Source organism: Anser cygnoides, chromosome 10, assembly GCF_040182565.1.
Source record: "Anser cygnoides isolate HZ-2024a breed goose chromosome 10, Taihu_goose_T2T_genome, whole genome shotgun sequence".
Classification (NCBI taxonomy): Eukaryota; Metazoa; Chordata; class Aves; order Anseriformes; family Anatidae; genus Anser; species Anser cygnoides.
In genome coordinates, this window is record NC_089882.1 from 12,850,011 (window position 1) to 12,865,613 (window position 15,603).

Here is a 15,603-nt window from a genome sequence, read left to right on the forward strand (position 1 = left end):
CAAGAAATGTTTTACATATTGGTATGTGTACAAAAATAGTTCTCAGCTATCATTAGCCTCATGCTAAGTACAGCCCTTGCCTATGGGCCTCATTCCGACAGGAACACAGAGTGCCAGCAGTCCCTGCCTCCGTACGTGCATGGTTCTGGACATGCATCGCTGATCCAGCCTGGCACTCGATCTGCTTGGCACGGGATCCATCACCCCGTGGTGGGAAGGGGGGGTTACACAGGTAAACCTGTGCTGCCTGCTGCAGGTGAGGAGTGATGAGCTAAGTCCTCTGGACTGTGGGGTCTCAAGAAAGCAAATAACTCTTAGACCCTGTGGTACTTACCAAAAATGTACTCTCTGTATTGCCTCTTGTGCCACATAAAGAAAACCTTTATTTTTTTTATCAGAAATCAGTTCTTTACTCTGTTCACATACTGCGTATGTCTCCAGATGAATAGTGAGAGTCTGGCATCTGCTTGCAGCTGAACCTTCTGTGAAGTGCAATCTGCAGTTCATTGGTATTGCTTTACATCATGGAAAAAATGCACACATTGACAAGTTGTACGATTGAGACGTGAGTAGATGACAGCCAGATTTGACAGCCTTTGCTTTGACATATGTTATGCGTTACCTATTATTAATAACCACACTGGGCTGGGCCTAAAGTAGCTGTATCATATAAAACCACTCTAGTTTTCACAGCCAAAAGAACTGGGATACTGTTTTGTCATGAGGAACATACAGAAAATATAATGGCTTTCTGTATTATGGAATGTATACCTGCTCCATATTAACCCTAATGCTGAATTGAAAATCTATCAAAGACAAAATTTTGAAGAAATATTATGGAATTTTCACTTTTGTGTTATTTAGTACTGACACCTGACAGCGTGCTCACCTTCACATCCCAGACAAAAAAAAAAAAAAAGGAACCCTGTTTTCTTCTTTGCAACTTTACTGCCAAGAGGACATAACCTTGCAAGTACAACTATATTTAATGTCACCCAAGTCCCTGGGAGTTTGTAACTCTGGGCCACCAGTAGGGAGATACAGAACCTGAAGGCATATACACGAGCTTCTAGCTGAAGATGAGGTTATGAAATCTTTGTCTATTAATTAGTATGAATATGGCAAACGGATTACAGAAAGGCAATGAGCTGACAAGCAGCTGGTCTTATTTAAGACTACACACTGCTGTTAATTTTTGAGTTATAAAGTACATAGAGTTATGTGCTTACTCTTAAGTCTACTTTGTGGTCCTTTAACTGTATATTTCAAAGCACTTAACATATGCAAACTGAGGTTTACAGTACCTTTGGGAAAGCAGGGGGAAACAGCAACCTTTTCCCGCCTGCTGGGAGGAAAGAGCAGGTGCTTTTGAGCGTACAGAAGCCATAGACCAGGCCAGGGTGAAGATTCCTATTCTGAGCTTGGCTCAGTCTCCTTATTTTTTCTGCTCTCTGCTTGTTTGCAGAGAAACTGTGACTATGAATGAGCAATTGTTCTGCCTTGTTCAGTGAGGATGCAGATGTCATTTCTAGGTAGATGACCTCACTGCTGGAAAAGCTCAATGGAGGCAGAGCAGTCTCTCAAACCATGTATCTGCAGTCATTGTATCAGACCCTGACAGTGGATATAGAGGTAGTGAGTTTTTGTAGTGAGGTTTCAAGCTTCCCCCAGGCTGAAATGTCCTTCCTATGAGCTGCAGTACCTCGATGCTTTCCTCATAACACAGACACCTATCTGAAAACCTTGTGCGTGACTGCAGATAGAGGCAAGAGAACATCAGAGCCTGGGGAGGAAAATCAGCGTGCAAGATGCGTGTGTGTCTAAGTACAGTGGCTTTTGAATGCATAAATTTTCTGATGTCTGCTGCTTGCTTTCCTAGTTAGAATCTTGTCAAGTCTCTCCTGGCAATGGCAAGTTAGATTTGCGGCTTTTTTTTTTTTTTTGGCCTTCAGCTTTGACATCCATCAACTGGGGATGAACCTATGGCTTGAGCAGTAGGTCCTGGGCAGATTTTTCTTTTCCTAGGAACATGCAGGAGAGCTGCTCAAAAGTGAAGTCAGGATGGCCTGGGGCAGCCAACAACAGGAGTGACCCAGACCCAGCCCCAGTCAGCAGGGGGGTAAGAGGGATTTTGGGGAGGCTGAGCTCAGGCAACCAGAGCCTTCAGCCTCTGCAGAGTCAGCTGTGAAGGTGCAGAGTGGGGGTACCTACAGCGGTATTGCAGCAAGTACCAGTTCCCCCAGAGCCAAGTGTGGCTGGACAGCAGTTCCCCATCCTTGCTGTTGGAGATTTGATGCAAAATTGCTCTGAGGAAAGTAGAAGTAATTTGCCCAGTGGAATGATCACAGCACCATCTGCTGGGCCTGCTTGAAGGACTTATGTTATTTCCACCACGAACTACAGGAAAATTCTGTTTTGCTTAAAACTGGAGAGAGAAATTCTCCCAAATAAGTGGGGAAAAAAAAAAAAAAGACCCACACCTCTTTTTATGCATTAACTAGCTTTCTAGGTGGTGGTTGTTTTGTTTTTTGTTTTGTTTTTTTCAGGACTTCCACCACCTTCAGCATCCGTATGTCATTTTAGAGCCCCTTTCCTCCTGCCTGTCCCTCCCTCTGTTAGTGACGCTGGCAGTAGGGTGAGGGTTGGACCAGGTGGTCCTGAAGGCCTTTTCCAGCCTTAATGATTCCAGGATTTCTCGCTGGCCTCCCTCCCTCAGGTTCCCTCTCTGAGGGGCTGAGGTGAAGGAAGCAGCACAGCCACGCTTTCAACGTGAGGGAAATAATTTGCATTCCTCCTGGCTGGTTCATGATGCTGTTTTTGTGATCCCAATAACAGTGAATGGGCTGTTTTGCCAAAACATTCACGTATTCCAACTCTCCCACCATGGCTGCAAGTTTAGAAGCGCTCTGCCCTGGCACAACTTCTCCTTTGGCTTTAACAGGAGTAACAATAATAATAATACCGAAACAATTCCAGCGATGCCTCTTTGCAGGGCAGCCAGCACCACATCCCCAACCCCGCTCCTGCAGCACCTCCCGCCCGGCCCCGCTCCGCAACTCCGCTCTCCGCCTTTTCCCCGGCGCCTCCCGCTCCGCTCCGCGCGGCTCCGCGCTCCGCGTTTCCCCGCGGGCCGCGCCGGCCCCGCCCCGCGGCTCCGGTTTCAGCCGCTGCTACAGGGACCCCCAAGATGGAAACGCAGGGGCTGCCCGCCGCGGAGGCGGCCCGGGCCCGGCCCGGCGCCCAACATGGCGGCCCCGCCGCGCCGCCCGCCGCCCCGCCGCCCGCCTGGCAACCGCCGCCCCCGCCGCCGCCTCCTCCTCATCCTCCTCCTCCTCCTCCTCGCCCGGCCTCTACGTCAGCTTCCCGGTGCTGCTGCTGGAGGAGAAGCCGGAGCCCGGCTCCAGCCCGCTGCCCGGCCCCTGCGCGCCGCCGGCGGGGCCGCCGCCGCCGCCGCCCGATAGCGACGGGCTGCTGCTTGTCTTCAACGTGGTGCGCGGCGCCGCCGAGGCCGGCCCGGGCGGCGGGGAAGCGGGGCGAGACCAGCAGCAGGAGGAGGAGGAGGAGGGCGAGGCCCCCGGTTCTTCGCCGCCGCCTCCTCCTCCTCCTCCACCACCACCTCCTCCTCCGCCGCCGCCGCAGCCTCCGTCCCCGGCGCCCCGCGAGGTGCTGGAGGAGGAGGAGGGCTCCTTCTCGGGCACCATCACCATCAACAACCAGAGCCTGGTGGTGCGCATCGAGAACGGCGTCCTGACGCTGGGGCCCGGCGCCGAGCAGCAGGCCGCGGGCTCCGCGCTGCCGCCTCCTCCTCCTCCTCCTCCTCCTCCTGCGGCCGCCTCGTCAACCTCCTCCTCCTCGTCCTCCGAGCCCCCGGGCGGGCCCCGGCCGCGCTCCCCGCCGGCTTTCCCGTGCCCGGAGCCCCGCTGCGGCCAGGCCTTTCCCCGCAAGCAGCAGCTGCGGCTGCACCGCCTGACTGCGCACGGTGGCGGCGGCGGAGGGGGGGAGGAGGAGGACGGCCGGGGGGCGGCGGTGACGGCGGCCCGGCCTTTCGGCTGCCCGGTGCCGGGCTGCGCTTGGTCGTTCGCCACCGCCTACAAGCTGCGGCGCCACCTGCACTCGCACGACAAGCTGCGGCCCTTCGCCTGCTCCGCTCCCGGCTGCTCCAAGCGCTTCACCACCGTGTACAACCTGCGGGCCCACAGCCGCGCCCACGAGCAGGAGGCGGCGCACAAGTGCGAGGCGTGCGGGCAGCGCTTCCCCAGCGCCGCCCGCCTCGCCGCCCACCGCCGCCGCAGCCACCTGGAGCCCGAGCGGCCCTACCGCTGCGATTTCCCCGGTAAGGCGGCGCCGCGATCGTCCCCCGGGTTTTCGGGCCCTTCCTCGCCCAGTGGGGCTGGCACCTGTTGGGGATGGGGTCTCCCGCCCTTGCCCGCTGGCTGTTTCGCAGCCCCCGCTCGGTTTTCTTCCCTGCCGCCTCGCCTTCCCCCTCGGGTCGCCTTCTGGGTCTCCAGCAGGCTCCTGTTCCCCACCGCCTCGGTTGTCTGGGAGTTTGGCACCTTCCTTACGGCTTTGGTAGCCTGAAGTCGAAGCACAGGTCTTTGGCTATGTGCCCTAGGCCGGGCTCTACATGTTCTGATCACTCACCTTGTCTAAGTAGCTATAACCCATGCAAATAACACAAACCTTGATTATGTTTTTCTTTTTTTTTCCTGTGTGTCTGGATGTACTATCCTGGAAGACGATGAAGGTCCCTAACTAAAGCAAAACAAAACAACACACCTTTCCTGAACCACTTGTGTATCAAGCTGATGCGCTGTTTCCCTTCTTCCCTCAGGCTGTGAAAGAACATTCATCACAGTGAGTGCGTTATTCTCCCATAACCGAGCCCACTTTAGAGAGCAAGAACAATTTTCCTGTTCGTTCCCTGGCTGTAACAAGCAGTACGACAAAGCCTGCCGACTGAAAATCCACATGAGGAGTCACACAGGTATTCACAGGGGCACCTTGCACCTTGGGGAAGTACGTAGAAGATGATGTGTGAGCAGTGAATTTCAGTTTGCTGGAAAGGCTGATCGTCTTGAAGAGAGGAACAAAGACATGAGTTACTTAAAGGCAGTGAAAATGTTTGATTCTTGGGATTCTAGGAGTTCACTGGACGTACTTGTCAAATCTGAAATAACGATCGACGTGAGAGATAAGGCTTTTGGCATGTGAGCTTGTTCATAAAAATTATCCTAGCTCTATTCCCAAGTTTGTAGACATTCAGATCATTATGTAAATTCTAATCATGTTCAAAATAAGATGCTGAAAAAGATTCTCAGAACATGTAAAATGTCCGTGCTAAGATTTGAAACAGTGCAAAGATAAATTTCAGGTCAAGCAAGCACTCCTGACTTGGAAGGACTACTGCTGAGCTGAAATCTAGCATTTTAATATTTTAAAGACAATTTTGTGTACTTGCTGCTGTCCTGTGTTTTCCTGGTTTCATGGATTTACAGTGCGTTTCAAGAAGCGTCACTTTATTAAGTGAAGGTTAATAGAAGTGTTGTAAACTAACTTTAAGTACTTCATTGTGCTGTAATCAACATATAGTCACAGGTCATGAAAACAGGAAAACATCATTTCAGTTATGTTTCTTTTCAGAACAATGCCATCACTGGTTATTGAAGCACCTTCAAGATAGCTGTGGGTTATTTGCAAAGAGTATTTGGGAGAAAATTAGGAGAACACTGGGGAAGGTCTGGTTTTAGAAAACAAACAAGGAAAGGTAGGGTGGACCGTGACTGCTGAACATAAAGAGCACAAAACCAGGAAGGACCATGGTTTTTGATAAGCATAAGATGGATTGATAATGATCTGTGCTCCCAGGTGCATGTGAGAAAAGGCAAAGTACTTCTGTTAAACAACATTCAGACTTCAGGAGAGGGAAGGGGACATCGCTACTCAGAAATTATTTACTTGAGGGGATGGTCAAGTCTTCTTGTCTTAATCTTATTCAATTTAAGCAGCTTTTGAGATTTCTTGATAGTAGTGTGTAATTTGGTATTAGATTATTAATGTAACCTTTCTTTGCTTAAGGTGAAAGGCCTTTTATTTGCGACTTTGAAGGCTGTGGCTGGTCATTCACCAGTATGTCCAAGCTGCTGAGACATAAAAGGTAGCCTTTTCTGGTTATGCTCTTCTAAGTCACTTGCTGTTTTTTTTTTTCGTTATTATTGCAGTAGTTAAACAGCGGGTTTAATCTTGCCGTTGGTGGTTTCCTTCCTTTGTAGGAAACATGAAGATGACAGGAGATTTATGTGTCCAGTAGAAGGCTGTGGGAAGTCCTTCACAAGAGCAGAACACTTGAAAGGCCACAGCATAACCCACCTTGGTACAAAACCATTTGAGTGTCCAGTAGAAGGTACAGTTCAGCTTTTGCATTAACTGATAATTGGTGTATATATAGCCCAAAGGTAGTGTGCTTTTCCCCAGACACAAGCTAGTTACAGGATCAGAGAAATTTAGAGTCAGCCTTTTAACTGAGATTGAAGAGGTAAAACAGAAGATGTAACTGAATTTGAGTGATCACTTTCAAATTTATGGATTGCCAAGAAAACAGCGGTTCTTGCTGTAGGTTGTTTTTTTTTTCTTTATGCTAAACAAAAACTGCTTTATTCTGGAAAATCCTACTTCTGATGCTCAGTTTCTGCAGCTCAGATTTATGACTTGGTTCATCAAAAGCAGTGAAAAGTGGTACCATCCAACACTTCCAAGGCCCCATTTTGTTGCTGTGATGTGGTCTTGGCTGTTCAGTGGTTGCTCTGTGATAGGCTCTGCTGCTGGAATGGCCGTGTGAGTGGTTTCTGTTGTGGTTTGTGGTCACGTGGGAACCTAACTGACGCTCCGAGTTTCTTAGCACTGCATCCATCACTTCAGTAGGATTCCAGGAATGTAAATGTCTTGGGTCTGATTTTGAATATTCTTCTTCATAAAGTAAAACAGCTCCATTTCGTGATTGTTTCTCCTTTTAATGTTTTTTTCCAGCAGCCAGCATGAAGAGTTTTCTCTTAAGATGCCGTAGTGAGGAAGGGATGTACTTTACACTGAATGATTTAGCATTTCGTGTTGTTGGAAGCGAGGTTGCTGAACTATTCTACCCGCTGAGATATCCTCAGTGTAAAACAAGAAAGTGTATATGTGGCTGTCTTCTGATTTCCTCTAAACATATGTCCAGACACTGCAAAGCAACAAATAGAGTCTGCAGAGCTCTTTTGATTTGTTTTGTTAAGACACTAAAAAGAAATATCAAATTGAAGCTAGATGAATCTATAAAGCCTTCCATATCTTTTTTGCAGGCTGTTGCGCAAAATTCTCAGCGCGTAGTAGTCTGTATATTCACTCCAAAAAACATCTTCAGGATGTGGACTCATTAAAGACGCGTTGCCCTGTATCAAGCTGTAATAAATTGTTCACTTCCAAACACAGTATGAAGACACACATGGTCAAACAGCACAACTTCAGTCCAGGTAATGTATTTGTTTCAAACTGTGGCAAGGTGTAATCGAACACCTAGAAGTTTTTAAAAGCTTCCTCCTTTGATCTTTCATATTCTTTCATCCCCATTGTCTTATGAAAAGGGGCCCGAACCCTGCCCAGAAAGATTAGTTGCATTTAGTATACTGTTCCTGTTTTATCTTCACTGTGTTCCCCAAGAGCAGATGATAGTATGGTCTGTTTGTGCATTTTCTTATCCATGTTTTTGTATCCTAATAGCTCCTTCTCCTGATAAGTCATAGCATTTTCTCCCTTGTTTGTCCTAGCAATTAAAGATGTTTAAACTGTATTCTGTTGCAGATCTCCTAACTCAGCTTGAAGCAACCAGCTCCCTCACACCCAGCAGCGAACTTACCAGTCCGGGACAAAGTGATCTCAGCAACATAGACCTCGTGTCCCTGTTCTCCAACGTGTCAAGTAACAATTCTGGAATTGCAACAGATATGGCGTTAGTGAACTCTGGAATAGTCACGATAGATGTTGCTTCGGTAGGCTCAACTCTTGGAGGAAACCTGCCTGTCAGTAACAGTTCTTTAAGTCAGGCAGTTGATCCGTTGATACTGGTGGCCAGCAGTGATATGCCGCAGAGCCTGGACAGTTCTCTCTTGCTGGGAACCAGCACAACAGTTCTACAGCAAAGCACTTTAAATTTGGATGATGTACAGACTGTCAACGCAGAAGCCTTGGGTTCGCTAGCGTCTCTGTCAGTGAGGAATTCCAGCCAAGATGTGCACAGTTTGACGTCCAGCAATAATTTAACAATTGACACAGCCACTTTGACTCCTTCTAGTAGCCTTGGTGGTACCAACGTGCCTGAGTTACTTACGCCAACTAAAATTGAACGGAATTTGCTTCCCAGCTCGGACGTTGTTGGTCAGCAAGAGGGCAGCAAAGTAGTGACTCAGTTTGTTTTCTCCAACCCTCCAGGAAGCTACAGTGCTCAGAAAGAAATGGATCTTAGCGCAGTCACTGGCAGCTCATTTTTGGTATGCGGTAGCTATATTCATTTACCCTTAGATGAGTGAGACACCCTGAATTTGGGGATATCCATTGCTACTTACACCTTATAGGCAGACTCCTTTCTTGGAGTTTGCAGGTGATGTGTTTTGGCTTTTATTGGATGAAGGATGTAGAATGTTATGTTGAGTTGTGTGTTGTCAGAATCAGAATGGTGATAAGTTCCCTTAAGAACAGTTGCAATTCTGGTGGGGAGAGTGAAGGGAAAACCTTTCAAAATAAGGGATTTTAAAAATATCCATCCATCTGAGGATGAAATGGGATGTACAAGAAAACCCAAGAACAAGATGTTCTCATGTACATTACAAGTACATGTAACATACAAGATGATCTCATGTACATTAGCTGCAGGGAAAGATTTAAGTTAGGAGAGTAACTGAAACATATTCATCTCAGTCCTCATTCCCATAGCTGTTTCAAATAGTCATTCCTTTCTGCTTTATTATGTTATTGGAAGCCTGTTTACTTACAGCATGAAGTATTCTTTCTATTGTGATGTTTACCATGTTAAAATCTAAAAGCTTACAAATACAGAGCTAACTTCCTTTTGTGTTGAACTCCAGATATTAAGTACATGCAGGTAAGTTATTGAAACCCTAATCTGAACAGCATGGGAAACTAGAATTCAAGTGTTTGCAATATAAAAGATAACCATGACTGGGAACTCAGTCTGTTCTCATTGTCTTGGTTAGTTCTTGCATTCAAAACACTTTGCACCCTTTGCCTTTTTTTTTATTTCTCCCCTCAGGAGAGCAGTGGGTCTGCGAGAACAGACTACAGAGCTATTCAGCTAGCCAAGAAAAGAAAACAGAAAGGGAATGGGAGCAGCACAGGTGAGAAGACGCTCATTTTGTTAAATTTGTTAAACACAAGTATTTAGGGGTTTTGGCAGTGAAATGGGAGCAGCTATCAGAGTACATTCTTAACTAACCCATCCATTTATCGGTAGTTAAAATAATTGTGCCTATGGTGTACCATTTGTTAATAATAAAATCACATTCTGTGGAATATCAAATTCACAGTTTACAAAGAATTTTGCACCCTATGTTCTGTGATTGTTAAAAAGATATGATGCTTCCATCTCTTCATCTGCTGTTGATTTTTCTTATTAAAACAAACAAAAAGCTATGGTCGCTTTTGGTCTTACCTTGTGGGTTCTCATTTATTCTGTACAGACAATGAAAAGATCAGCTGGATTTCTTTAGCTTCTGTTTTTCACTTAGTAACACTGTGTAGGTAGTGTTAAGGAATTGATTTCTTCAGTTATCCAGAAATACTCAAACCTCTCTGTTAGATTATAGTCTTGTAGAGAGCAGGGTGAAATTTAGGTCATAATTTCAGACGTGTCCTCTTTATCTTAAACAGTAGCTTGACTCAAAGCTGTCTGATGTGATCGTACCCAGTTACTTTGTCAGATCAAGTGTGTTCCTTGACTCTCTAGGCTTGCACAGACTTGGGCATTTGAATTATGCCTACCCTTGAGGCTGGTGTGGTCTTTTATACGTTTATATCTAGTTTAGTTCTTCCTTGCTGCCTCTTCTACCTCTGAAAATAAAGGTGGTAAGTTTTAAGGTAAGTTAAGGGACTAGTTCTGAATTGGGCACTATCATGTTTCTGTATCTGTAAAAGCTATAGCTGCATGTATTGTCTGGTTCAGTGAATCATCATGCAAAAAGATAGCTGCTTTATGAAGTTAGTTCTAAGTGTGTTCGTATCATCAAACATATCTTCTGTACATTGGTTTAAACAGATGATTGCACTTAATCTGTACCTGTTTATGAAATGGCCTCAGAAAATGCCTATTTCCTTTCTTACTCAAGACTCCCAGCGGTCAACTTTTCACCAGCTGTTACTGCCTTAATGCTACTATGTGATTGTATTTCTAATTAGGCTAAATAAAAATTGTGGAGAGAAATTTATTTTTAAAAGGAAGTTGCCAAAGCCTTTTATTTACTATAGATCAAAAAATAATCCTGTCATCTGGTTATTCTTTGTATCCTTATGTTTATTTTGATTACGTTTGTGGTTTTCAGCCTTTGATAAAAGAAGCTGGTTCATCTTGTTTTAAGCTGAAAATAATTCTTAAGGTGGTGATAGGTGTACTTCTGTAGCCTATTCTAACAGTACTTCAGTTTTTTTTATCTGGAAGTATGCGAGCTTCATTGCTTCACTATGCTTTTTTTTTTTTTTCGATTTGGAAAAATTGTGTACATGACGTCTCAGGAAATGAGTTGCAAAATTAAAAATAGAAAATGCACTTCTAGTTCCTAATTCCTCTCTATAACTCCACAAATGTGCTGGTATTTCTGTTCTACCAGAGGGGAGAGCCCTAAGCTTAGCAATTTGTGATGTGGTTTTAATGGCATTCATGTTGAAAGATAACTGCTCAGTCAGCAGTTGGAGTTCATCAGCTGATTGCTGTCTGGCCTTTTAGCTATCAGATGGTGCTTAATTATATTGCACTGTTCCAGGCATTTGCTATGTAGTGCTAATTAGTGGTACAGTGTAAATTAACTGCATAAAATTGAAAAATGCTAGCAAGAAACTTTGGCAAATTGCTTCTGACTATCTAAATATTAAACTGTCTTTTTCAGGGGCATCTGGCTCTGGTCAGAGGAAAAGCAAAGGTGGTAAAGTAAGCCCTACTAACTTTTCGTCATCCAATACTGGCAGTCGACTGGGTGGCAACATTGTTCTGCCAAATGGGGGGCTGACAATAAGGGACCCTGCCACTGGAGCACAGTATGTGCAAATTCAGCTTCTTCAGGTAAGAGTCGAAGAGGATAAACATGCTCGTCTCTGTCACTTGAACTAGCACGTTTATAGACAAATCTGACTGTGAACTCAGGTATGACTGTCCCTGGAGAAATACTCTCCTGGAAGTTTATATGAAATGCGGCTTTAGAGAGGTCTAGATGTGCCTGAGAACAGCTGGTTCAGTCATGCAACAGCTGGGGCCAGAACCCCGATGCATTGCACAAGTGGATAAGATATTTTTATTTGTTTTAGTGCTAACATTCAGTCCAGTCTGGACCATATGGGCCAGACTGTAGGGAGCATCCTATTCAACTTCTTAAGCTGGACTTTTTCCTCTTTGAAAAAAGAAAGTCTTTCCCTTTGACAACCCACCTCCACTCCTGTCCCTACCTTCCACCAAAATTCTTGCATTGCTCCATCTTTGTCACATATACAAGGTAAATAAAACTGACACGAAGAGTTTCCTGCAAAATGAAGTTTCATCTAAAACTGGTATTCCTCTAAACTGTTGAAATAAAGTTTGGCTTTTTTTCTAAAAATGCCTAATAATCCATGTGAGCTAGTTAGTGGAGCATGTTGGGCAGTACATTTTTGGTCTGGTGCATATCTTTGTATTATCCAGAGAGAAGGTAAGTTCCACTTTATTCCTAACAAGGATATTCAGTATGGAGGAAGCTATGGGCAGAGTTCTTCCTTTCTGTCTTTCTAGGTTTGGATTTAAGTAGTAGTTAGCTTTATACATATCTCGGTGGGTTTAGGCTTTATACTAGTACAGAGCAGTTGCTTTATCAGATCTTTTAAGACTCTAAGGTTGAGTGAAATTTGCTGTATTGTGCCGAGATGCTTCAGAGTCTTGTAATTGCATCATGCTTCTGCCTTCACAGGATGATCCCTCAGGAGAGGGAGATTTACCCTTTCAACTGAGCTCGCAGTCCTCCTCATCACATTCTCAGCTTACAGTGGATTTACCTGTTCACATACTTCAGGTACAGCATGTCAAAGCTGTTGGGTTTTATTGGCTTGCTTGGAAGTGAATATAGCTTACTGTGAACCCTGATGTTCTGCCTAATGGAAATACCCCATTTTCCATTAGGAGTTCAGAACTGCACTGCAAGATTTATCTTGTGTGTGTTACCAACCTGTGACGCATCATAGCCACTTGTTTTTCTTCCTCTGCTAATGAATAACTAGGCATTACTAATTTATTACTGAAGTGCCCCATTCTTGTTTTCCTGATCCCATTCTGCAGGTATTAAGTAGGTCAAGAAAGGGGATCAGAATTGATATTCTGATCTGTAACAGGCTACGTGAAGGGTGGGAAGTGGGCAATAAAATCTTGATCCTAGATGTCAAAGAGGTGTTTATATGGGCATGGCTGTTAGATTAAAGTCTGCTCACTTCTGCAATCCTTGGTTTTATTGCTTGTTAACTATTCAGTGTCAGTGGAAATTTAGTTGTTTGAATGCCGAAAGCTTCATATGGCTCAGTGTCTTGCTGCTAGCATGAATATTTTGGTATCTGCTGTTCCGGTAAGCTGCTTGTCAGTGAATATGAGCAGCTGAGAACCAAGCAGCAATGAGTGATTAGCACATACATAGACCAGATTTTCTACTTGACCTTGTGGAGCTATGGTTTTGTTAAACTCTGCCATGCAGTATTCTTACCAAGTGTGTGTGTCTTGGATATAGAAAATAATTTTTTGTATTTGGGAGAAGCACTTTACTATGATAAATGTAGAAGTGCAGGAGTACTAGGATCATTGGCTGTGGTAGAGAGTTAACAGGGGAAAAGCAAATAGTCAGTGATGTTAAATTTTATCTCCCTTAGTAATATTCGTGCAAAATTTTCCAAAGAAAAACTGGAGTGGCACTGTCTGAGTGGGTCCCCAAAGTAGGAGAGCTTTATGTTTCCTCTAAACAGCTAAAAGCATTTCTCCGATCTTGGTTAAATGTCAAGGTAGTCTTAGTGATAAACACTAAGAGCATCTAGAGCACCACTGAACTCTTCATGCTATCTATTTGCTTTAACAGGAGCCACACAATTCCACTGAAGATGATGCAGGTTCTGATAACTCTCAGTTCACTGGAAGCACAATAAACTTACAGGATCTGGAGTGACCATTATTAAGAACTATTACTTGAAAACAAATTGGGCAATCATGTCTTGACAAAGTGAGGTAACTGTGTGGGTCTTTTTCCAAGGAAAATATGAAAACTAGGAGTACTGGACTATGGTTGCACTCTTTGCAATTTGCTAAAGACAGTTACAGCTGAAAGATTTTCTTTTAAAAAATGTAAATCCTACTTGATGTGCCTGTGTAGTATAACCTGTCTGCCTAATGGTCACAGAGACTGAGGCAGGCTGCTGTACAGTGTTGTTTCAGGGAGAAGTACTGTATTAAACTTCAAACTGAGGTAATATTTACTGTTTTCACAGGAAAGCAAGTATTCTACAGCTAACAAGTACAAATTTATAAACCTGCCTATGACAGTTCAGACTTCCCTTCCATTGGTCTCCTGCTGGAACCAGTGGCATTGAGGAATTAAAAGCTAAAATTTGCAAGTATTTTACGCGTGCACACACACAGATTGTTTTGGCCCCTGTGTTTTGGCAGAAAACTGGAATAAAATGTCACATACAACAAAGTTAATGTTCTACACCATGAAAATGAAATGCTCTAAAGTCTTTGTTTTAGCAAGCTAGATTCTAAATGTTAACTTAGCTGTGAATCAGTTTGTAGCTCATGTTGAGTTTCTCCCTTTCCTTGCTCCTGCATCCCAAATTATCTGCTGAATTCTTCCAGCAAAACTTGAAAAAAAGAACTGCAATAGAACTGTACTCACTGTAAGTGATTAGCTAAGACTCCAACAGTGTCTGAGAGAGGTTAGTTTTATCTTTGTGTTCCCTTTTTTGGGAGAGATGTTGACCGTCACGTAAATTTTAAGCACCTTGATTATCTCTCATCTATGAACTGCTGCCAAGTTAGCTGTAAACTGGCCACTACCCTTTTTTTTTTTTTTAATGGAACACTGTTAACACTTTTTCTTTATTGATATCACAGAGTATCACATGCACGTGGAGCTTCCGTCTGGTTTACAGAATATGCAGTTGTTAGAATATGTTGGGAGGGGAAAAGAATTGTTACCTAGTAAGATTTGTTCCGCTGAAAAGCTGCAGTTTCTGCCGGGGGGTGGGGGGAGAGGTTGTATGTACTGTACTTATCTGGATTGAATTGCAGACACCTAAGTACGTTTAGGGTTGTATAGGGGGAAAAAAAACCACCATTTGGTTACATTTTAAGGTGGCAATTTAAATGTTTCTTATGGTAATGTACTGAATGCCTATAAAATTATGTATAGGAATTTGATAAAAGGGTGTATGTACTGTTTTTTATTCTCAATGAGGTGTGTGTATGCACGTATGTGTATATTTTTTATGAAATAAGATTATGTCATGCAGAAGAACGTTGTGATCTTTCTAACCTTGCACATATTTATTTATTTTACAGTTTTACTGATGTTGAATTCACACGAGGTCATTCAGAAATGCTTTTACTTCCTGTGCCTTTTGAACTATGTATGTGTCCAGAAAAATACTTTTTTCAGTTAATGGGAGGGGGTGGGGGGGAGCATACAGGTTACGTTTAACTTCAGGTCCTGGTTTATAGGCAGTATTTTATCTTCTGGTTGAACCAGTTTTTATTTTTTCTATCTTTTGCTTAACTATCTGAGCATTGAAGTCTCTCTGTTCCTCTCATCCCGAGTTTACAGTACATGTCCAGGGAATCTCATAACCCTCTCAGGTGGGGTTTCGAAACCAAGCTAATTGGTAGGGGATATACTCGATGGCTGTGACCACAGCGTGGAATCCACTCCTGAGAGGTAGAAGGGTTGAGGAGGAATCATGCTGAAGGGACTACTGGTGCTTTTCCTAGTGGTCACTGTGCTCTCTCTGGAAGCTGAAACTCCTCAAGCTCCCATTGCCTGTGTTAATCTGTTTTCAAGGACCATACCAGTTCTTAATCTAACAAAATGGCCAAGGAACACTCCATCTTTTTATGGGACTTGCAACTGAATCTTTATACTTCTGAAAATGTACCTCATTCAGCTTTGTAAATGAATGTAAAGCGCTAACCTCTGGGGGCCGAAAATTGGATCACTTGGCTTGAAGTCCATTGCTGGCAATGGATACCCGAAGAACTGCTGGTGCAAAAGGGTTAATAAAGCTTTTTTTTTTATGGTCAGTTTGTCACTGGGTGGTGTTCTTTGTATGGATGCATCTGACATAAAGCTAGCG

The 15,603-nt window shown here is 44.2% G+C and overlaps 1 protein-coding gene across 1 annotated transcript; it reads left to right on the forward strand.

Annotated features, from left to right (window-relative positions):
• The first annotated feature begins 3,187 nt into the window (after positions 1 to 3,187).
• Positions 3,188 to 15,550, forward strand: ZXDC (ZXD family zinc finger C). The gene is given in 11 exon segments (XM_048070803.2): positions 3,188 to 3,292; positions 3,295 to 4,333; positions 4,832 to 4,984; positions 6,076 to 6,154; positions 6,270 to 6,400; positions 7,335 to 7,505; positions 7,834 to 8,519; positions 9,299 to 9,383; positions 11,145 to 11,317; positions 12,192 to 12,293; positions 13,338 to 15,550. Coding segments are annotated over 11 exon segments (2,811 nt in total). The 3' UTR covers positions 13,425 to 15,550.
• The last annotated feature ends 53 nt before the right edge of the window (positions 15,551 to 15,603 follow it).